The sequence below is a fragment of the Coffea arabica genome, chromosome 5e (assembly GCF_036785885.1).
Source record: "Coffea arabica cultivar ET-39 chromosome 5e, Coffea Arabica ET-39 HiFi, whole genome shotgun sequence".
NCBI classification, from domain to species: domain Eukaryota; kingdom Viridiplantae; phylum Streptophyta; class Magnoliopsida; order Gentianales; family Rubiaceae; genus Coffea; species Coffea arabica.
The window spans coordinates 45,362,986-45,371,669 of record NC_092318.1 but is presented as its reverse complement, the minus strand read 5'-3'; the positions used below and the strand labels follow the sequence as shown (position 1 = coordinate 45,371,669).

Genomic DNA, 8,684 nt, shown 5'->3' with positions numbered 1-8,684 from the left:
GCTCGATTCGTTTGAGCCCTAATTGCAACTATGAGTTGCTAATCAACAGCCATTGATTATCGTTGATCAATAGTTGACCACTATATATTCTAGTCATTTAGTGTTATCAAATTTAGACAAAATTATATAGTAGACTTTGTCTTTCACTTAGATTCTAAACCTGAACTCAAATTTCTATGAATCTTGCTAGTTATGAGTAGATCTGTGCTTGTATATTGTCCATGGTGCAGTTGCCATCAGTTTTAACGACTCAAATAGACGAAAGGACAAGAAATATACAGTTTCAGGAGTTGGAAGGCTAAAAATAAATAAATAAAAGTTAGAGGGCTAAAAGTGTACTAACTTAATAGTTTGAGGACTAACCAAAAAATTTTCCTTGTGGATCAAAAGGAAAAACAACTCTTAAAGTTCGATACATATACTATATATATTAACTTTGACAATTCATACCAAACCACTTGATATATATTAAAGAAAATTTAACAAAAATAAAAACAAGTCTAAACTAATAAAGTTTGTTAGCCTCTAATATTGACGCTCCCCGGCAACAAAATTAAACACTTCAAATTGCAAAATACTCATATCTACGAGATAGGTGACTGAGAAAAGATGATACAATTTTTTAAGGATTTTCAAGAGTCTTTTGAGCCCAAATTCAACAAAATTTCTGGTGAAACCAACTTAGCAGGTGACCAAGGAAGCAATAAAGACAATAAACATGAGGATGATCAAAAAATATCTAGGCTGTTTCAAAGAAGTCTAGAAGGCAGAAGGACTACTCGAATACTAGCAAAACAGTAGAAACTCGACGGGACTCTTAACGTTGCGCTACCATCAATCTTGAGCATGCCAGATGCAGAGTGTCCATTTAGATTTCACATTAAGTACGTTATGCTTGTAGCTCCTTAGAATTAGGAGGGAAGTCCATTATGCGATTATTTTCAAATAATTTAATAATATGATCTTATTTATATAAAAAATTACATATTTCTATCATCCTGTTAATTTTTAAATCATTAAAAATTGAAATTCATGGGACTGATCTTCACACCTTAGGGCTTTTGCCTCGACATAATAATTAAAAATGTTCCGGTCAGTGTTTCCGCTTTTTTGAAACCATGGTTATAATTAGGTTAAGATGAAAGCTAAGTGGAATCAAGACTGAAGGCAAAACGTTATGATAATATGTAAATTAGTGTGAGCAGTTATTAGGGAGGAAGAACCGACCCTGTACCTGCAATATATTCATCGCTTTCATTTCCATGTTATCACATAAAATGTTTCAATGGCCGATTTCAAAGTACTTGAAACAAGCAAAACAGCTCCTGTTTTGAGCTTTTACACCTACACAAAGAAGACATATTTCGGTTGTTCCTGGATTTTCAAAAGACACCAGGAACAAATCAGAGAATTGCCTCTAATTGTTTCCTCCTTTGACATCATTTTCTGCCTCCCTCAACTGGATAGGATCGAACATAACTGACACGATGCGGTTTTTGGCTTTAACATCCGGAGCACTATGAGCATCTCCATACTGGTATTGACAAAAAGCAATTCGAGCAAGGTCCATAGCAACTTCAATGAAATTTTCCTCAAATGGTGATGGAGATGACAATTGTTTGTTCATCTTCATCAAGCATTCTTCAATCATTTTGCTTACATTTTTTTTAGCAAATTCCTCAGACAGGCCAGTTCCACGCATGTAGCACGTAATTGCATTTGTAGTTTCACCCCTCTCTATCTCATCCTACAACATGGCACATGATGTATTAACGTGCTGTCTCGGGCTCGCAGCAGTAGCATAAACACAAGGAAAATTGTACATATTACTTACATCCTTTTTTTTTTTGGGTTCAATTTTTGTTATGATTTAGTTGTTTTTTATTTCCAAAAATCCGATATAAATTATTGGTTGCAGCAAAGGTTCCTTATAATTCAATGTAATAGCTTCGCATTCTTATAATTCTCCATGCTACACTTTTGAGACTTAACCTAGATCAGCTCGAGTACGTTATTATTTAGGTTAAATCTTGACTGATCAACCAATGAAGAGGCATTGACAATTATGATTTGTGTAGAGGAAAAATATGGTAAATGAGCAAACTAACCGTTGAGGAAAAATCATTGGTAAGACGGTAAATTATGCAGGGCCAACGCAAGAAATCATGATGATTGTCCAAGGACTCTGTGGCCTCATTTGAAATATTTTCAGTGACCAAAAAGTACGCATGAATTAATAGCACAGCGCCACCTGATGAAATCCATCCATTTTCCATATACTCCTCAAAGGTTGGAGTACCTTTCTTGTGATACCATTGAGCTTCTTGTAAGAATGATTTGCACATATCTGCCCACTGAAAAAAGCATATGAATTAGAGATGGACTATTCTGTTTGCATGAGCGATTAGACTAGTAATTAAGCATATGTTGGAGGGAATGGAGGAATTAATGGCTGTTTAATTACTTACTGCTTTTTTCAGGCAAGGAATTATCATCTCTCCTTTTTCCTTGAGAGTTTCATAAGCCAAATCGTTTATGGTATTGTAAAGAGCAAGGAAGAACAATTTCATATATTCGGGAAGATCTTTCATAGCATCAAGATCCCATCTGAACCAACATAATTTAGTGACGTTAGTAAGATGGAAACAAGGAACAGTTTTTGTTACAATAGAAAGCCAATGCATTTTGTATATATACCTAACAACGGCATCTGTAAATTGCTCGAGTTCATCTAGGGAACCATAAATATCATAGATATCATCCAGGACAGTGATCAGCGTAAGGGCTTTGGTTACTGCCGTTCGGCATTTACTAAATTGTGGCTCAAAGGCCATTCCAACTGACCAAAAGAAGCTTTCCATTAGCCGGTCTCTTGCAAAGTCCAACTTGTCTGCTAAGCCCATGACTTTCCACCACCTAATCATAATTTCCAAGGGCAACCAGTTACAAAGTGATCTGGCTAAAATATATGAAATTGTGTTTAAGTTTACACACTTTAAAGTATGAGTAATTAGCATTTGAAAAAAAAAATTTAGGTAGACTAGCATCTGAAATGTGTGTGTGTGTGTGTGTATATTTATTTATTTATGGCGGAGGTGAGATTTAAAAAGTGGGTAGGAAGAAAGGAGATCTAAATCTAAAACTTTTAATTCCTTAAGTCTCAACTTTAGCACTAGACTAAAACCTCCTCAGCCTTCTTAACAAAAACACTTTATTTAATAGAGTTTTCAATAGAAGTACCTGCTAATTTTTAATATTTTTTTTCACCTCCTCTCACTCTCCTATTCCCTCCCTTCCCCAAACATACCTGTCAAGATTTGAACCCTGGTACATCAGGCAAGAGTTCAACTCTCTGGCCACTAGTCCCCATGGCTAGTGATTAGTTAATTACATTATGAGAACACACTTACATAAGTTCTTATCATATTCAATAATGTGTAATTTGAGTTTTTGAAAACCAAAAAACTTATCTCTTTATTTAGTTTAGAATTGATAATAAAATGGCTAGAATTACAATTTTATTTTTAAAATATAAAAGTCATTTTGAATGCACCAATTTTGAGCTTGTGTTAAAAATACTTTTGAGATAAAAAAAAAAATCTACTCATAAATTTTCTCAATTATGCTCATAAAAAAAACTCCAAAAGTGCTTCAATTAACAAAAGTACTTTTATAACAAAAGCACCATAATTCTAAATGACATATTGTGTGATATGACAAAAATAATTTCGAGTAATTTACGACAATACTAGAAAAGTAATGAAAATAATAGTTCATGCAATCAGATGCAGATGTGTCCTGCGTGATCTTACCTCGATACTTCTTGAACATCACTTTGGAACTTAGTCTGAACCAAGTTGAAGTCTAGCTTGGCTAACTCGAGTAGCACTTGATTTTTCTCACCTCTTTGAGCATATGCTTCAATATTCCTCCTAGCTTCTAGCCTTCGCATTCTATGGTGATACGGAAGCTCCAAAGCATGAGTTATTTGTTCTGACATGTTTGCCCCAACCAGCTTTTTGGAATCCTTAAGAAGTAGACTTGTGAATGATTTGGCCTCGTTTAGTATATTCTCTTCTTCATATGCAAGATGTGAAGCCTCAAACAAGCTCAAAATTCCTCGAACTTCCCGGGAAAGGTCTTCATTGAAGTTGCCATTTTGGTCCTTGAATCTCTCAAAGACATCTGCACCAAATAGAAATTTGATAACTTGGTGCTATTGAGGAAAGATACAATCATACAACAGCTGCATATACGATAATAAACGGATTCCCATGTCCTTTTTTTTTGTGGTGGGAGGATAGGGTTAGGTTTATTTGGATTCTATTTCAATACCAAATCAAAGAAAATTGATGCCAAAATTTTATTTTATCTACATCATGACCAATACTGTTTTATTTTTTTAAGTTTTTCCTTTTTAAGAAAAGGACCTTAAAATGGAGTGATAACGTAATTAGCCTCTATACGCAGGCCAAGAAGGGCTTCATGTACGATGGAATATATGGTCTTCATAGAGGCATACTTACTTATCCCGTTAGGGTTTGCTGCTAAACACCACTTGCTCATTGATTGAAATATTTTTCTCTTTTGTAAAAATTAGTCAAACGAATGAAACGAGAAAACATAAGTCAATTAAACCAGCATTATACTTAAATTAATACAACAGTATGATACCTTAAAGAGATTGTAGAATTTTCTTATGTTTAGGGTATAAAGTTAATCATAAAATAAAGAACACAATTACATATAAAGTTACAATTCTCAATTTGTGGGATCCAAGCAAAATCCTTCGCCACCATTTTGACAAAGTAGATAAGTAATCTAGACACATGACTGAATCAAAGGGATGTTGTTGCAATGACAGGAAAGATTCACAACTATCCATAGCAGTACGCTTTTGCAACCAAAATTAGAGAGTTTGTTACAAAGGGAATGTGTTACCTGGGGAAACCTCAAAACCATGTTGCCTAAGCAACCTGAAATAGAGAGCTGAAGTATGTAGACTACTCTTAATTTTATCTCCAGTTGCATCCTCCAAATCTCGAAGCTTATTAAGGGCATTTTTAATTTTTTGCCTGTATCGGTAAGAGAGGCCAAGCTGGTCGATGTCATTAATCAGTTCAATCAGAGCCTCTGGCTCCAAGTCTTCACAATCAAGCATGCTGCCAACTTCGCTCTCCAACTTATTTAAAATCTTTGTCTGATTTTCCCACTACAAAAGATTAGCAAAAACATATATTGGATACTTTGTATTTTAATTGAACAAGATGATTGCGACATAAATTGGGTTTGATTCCAGAATGAATTAATTTGATTTCTTGAGGCCAATTTAAGTAGGGGATGAGAAGTTATGACAGACTAAAACATATTATGGATTAACGGGTAACTATGGAATTTTTAAAGTTTATTTTTCTTAGAAATGATTTTTTGATAATCCAATTATCCAACACGATTGTGGGACATGAAAAAAATAGATAAATAAGAATTAGAAAATAAAATTTGGTTTAAAAACCTATAATCATATTTATAGTGAAAAAAGAATTTGTTATTTTTTGTTTCTTATTTGTTTGTTTTATATTTCCCTTCCATCTTTTTTATTTCACTTCATCTCTTTTGTATTTGGAGAAAATTAAGATTATAGAATAAAGTATAAGTTTTCAAAATCATCTCTTCTCTTTCCAAGAAAAAAGAGAGAAAGAAAAGGAAAAAATGAAAAAAGAAAACAAAGTAGTGAAAGACGAATTTGTCAATTTAATAATTTAACTTTGGTTTTTTACTATTAACCATTAGTTTTAACAGAAAAACTAACGGTGACAATTTAACTCAAACTATAAGGGAGTTGTACATATGTTTTGAAACTATAGGGAGTTATGTGATAAAACACCAAATCATAGGGGGTAAAAGGTAATTTACTCTCATAATAATGATGCTGCATGCATGAACAAAACATGATTCTTTTATGAGCAATAATAAAGTCATAAAATTGTTGATTTCAGTCACAGGATTTAGTTGCTTATCACTTTACCCCTTGTGGTTTATCAATTTTTTACATAATTCTCCTAGAGTTTCAAAAACTATATATAACCCAATCATGGTTTGGACTAACAGAAATGATCATTTGTATCGTTGCTAATAAAAATGCCGAGATTACTTTGGTTTAAAAGCTAAAATAGTTGAAATGACCAAAATATATAAATATAACATGCATGACACTTTAACTCCTTATAATTTTGTGTTTTACTACATAATCTCTTTACGATTTAGAGTTTTATCACATAACTCTTTAATGATTTTCAAAATATATACATAATTCCCTTGTGATTAATAAATAATTTTTTATTTTACACAGGAGTACTTTTGATATATTTAGTTGACTCTGTTATGAAATGTAAATTTCATCACTTTGACGCTTTAGTTCAAATCATAAGGAGGTTATGTATAGTTTTTAAAACTACATAAGGGTTGTGTATAAAAGTGCTAAACCACTGGGGAATAAGGTGTAATTTACCCCTCATTGAAAGAACTGATCTCCTCTGAGGAAAACATCGTGTGGCATATGCTATAAATGAACATAAAGGCCAAATTATAAAATGCCATCTAGTAGAATTCTCTTATGCATTTTCGAAGGTAATTTAGCCATGCCAATCGGTACAAAACTCTTGTATGCATATAGGTAAGGATAATAAACAGTTGATCTTCGCATAGACACAAAAATGCAACATGATACTGAATGGATGAGCCAAGAGGCATTTTAATCCGTAACATCCAACTATCATTAACTAAAACAAAAGACATAACGAGAAAAAGGAGATTACGTTTTCCCTAGTATGAATTTATTTTCAAGCTTAATTCCTCCACAAGACCAATCTCCTACATAATGGCCTTAATTTCTATTACCCTACTATTACTGTTATTAGTATTGTGTTTTAGACGGAGTTACTTCCTCACTTATTTTACATCAAACTACTAAATAAAATTTCCTAAATGGATTAACTGAGAAAATAATATACCTCATTATCTGTCTCACTAGTCGGCTCGAAGAGAATATGACTCCACGAACTCGGCTGGTAATTAGCTGTCCGGCGGTCGATCGTCAGCTCTGCAGATTGATTACTGCATCTTGTTTGCCAAGTTTTTTGAACACGATAAGCATGATGAAGAGGTCCTGATCTTGAATTGGTTTTGAGTATATTCAAACTAGGCTGAATGCAAGTTAAAGGAAAATTTACAAGAACTTGAACCATCTTGCAACGAATGAGATAAAGGCAGATATACAGTTCAAACAAGGAGTATGCATTCTGTGGTTCGACGCAAAAACTACCTTCATGAGGGCCTCTTATATATTGTTCTACTCTGCTGTCACTGCTCCATATTGGAGAATTGACTTGTATTCTTTATATGATTAATCTTTCTTTTTAATATGATTGCTTGGTAGTCAAAGACGTAGCTGTGTCTATTCTTGCTGAAGTTCAATGGTCAAATTCTGCCAGAGGTTGTTTTTAGCATGTTTGAAAGGAACTTGTCTGCCACTGGCCATTTGGTCCGGTGGTCATCCCTTTCTTTGGGATGCTGGAGGTTAAGGGTTCAACCCCTGCCTCCCACAATTTGCCACCTTACGTGGCTGGTCTTTGCCCCCACGGGATAGCTCGAACGGTCCGCTCCCCCTCCTTAGGGTATGGCGACCTTCCTGGCTTGTTCAGGGTTCGAGTCCCGCTGTTGGGATGCTGGAGGTTAAGGGTTCAACCCCTACCTCCCACAATTTGCCACCTTACGTGGCTGGTCTTTGCCCCCACGGGATAACTCGAACGGTCCGCTCCCCCTCCTTAGGGTATGGCGACCTTCCTGGCTTGTTCAGGATTCGAGTCCCGCTGTTAATATGTTCGGTGTGGAGTGGGGCCTCCTCTCCCGGACCGTAGGGGATTAGTCGGGCCCCGTAAGGATTGACCCGAACACCCCTGTGTCAAAAAAAAAAAAGAAAAAAAAAAGGAACTTGTCTTATGTAAAATGTGCTACTAGGTTATTAGGTGGGGTAAGGAAAAGGAATAGAAGGGAAATGAAACAATTAAGCTAGTTGTGGGGCTAATTTGTTTTCGGGCAACTTCCGCTTCTTAGCAAGCCCAGTACTGAACTCTATGTCTTCAATTATTGCAAGTCCGATAAATAGAAACTTCGTTTTTTCAAGGCAATAGTTTTATTGCCATCAACTCACACAGTTGCACAAACATATTTTATTAAATTATATTTAGTGAAAATGTATAATCAATTTTTGTGAAAAATATTTCTAAAAATGTACTTTTTATCTAGTACACATGCATTGGATGCTCATTAATCTCTATCTCGAAGTAAGCATGTGATTCCCTCTTATTTTCCAAGGCAAACACTTAATTAAACTTAACCTTGTTGTACTTGAAGTCTCTAATCTAGGGGTTCCTAACGAGAATTTTCTCCTCTCATAGGTTTCTCAATAAGAGTTTTCTTCTCTCCTAAAAATTTTTAGGAGTTTTTTGCAAGTTTTTACTACATTTTATTATTAGATGTAAGTATTTTAGATTAATTGGTTGTCAGATCTGGATTCCTCGGGCCTATCTTGACAGATCTCACCATTAATATCGGAGTTTGAAGCAATTAATTAGCAGGTCTGGAAATTGAAACATACACATATGTTGGTCTACAAGTGTTATATT

The 8,684-nt window shown here is 34.6% G+C and overlaps 1 protein-coding gene across 1 annotated transcript; it reads right to left on the bottom strand.

The window, feature by feature from the left end:
- Positions 1–1,386: 1,386 nt before the first annotated feature.
- LOC113687513 (isoprene synthase, chloroplastic-like) lies at positions 1,387–7,244 on the bottom strand. Its single transcript, XM_072049764.1, has 7 exons — positions 7,011–7,244; positions 4,942–5,212; positions 3,813–4,185; positions 2,698–2,916; positions 2,469–2,607; positions 2,109–2,354; positions 1,387–1,747 (listed from the first exon to the last, which is right to left on the bottom strand). Exons 1-7 carry the CDS (start codon positions 7,242–7,244, stop codon positions 1,418–1,420), a joined length of 1,812 nt encoding a protein of 603 aa, XP_071905865.1. The 3' UTR covers positions 1,387–1,417.
- Between the last annotated feature and the right edge of the window lie 1,440 nt (positions 7,245–8,684).

Bases quoted from the DNA above. Each gene is read 5' to 3' on its own strand.
- LOC113687513 (XM_072049764.1), bottom strand. From the start codon at position 7,244: ATGGTTCAAGTTCTTGTAAATTTTCCTTTAACTTGCATTCAGCCTAGT. The intron at 4,186-4,941 runs GTAACACATTCC...TATTTGGTGCAG, and splicing joins TGGTTTTGAGGTTTCCCCAG to ATGTCTTTGAGAGATTCAAG. The intron at 2,917-3,812 runs GTAAGATCACGC...AATTATGATTAG, and splicing joins GATGTTCAAGAAGTATCGAG to GTGGTGGAAAGTCATGGGCT.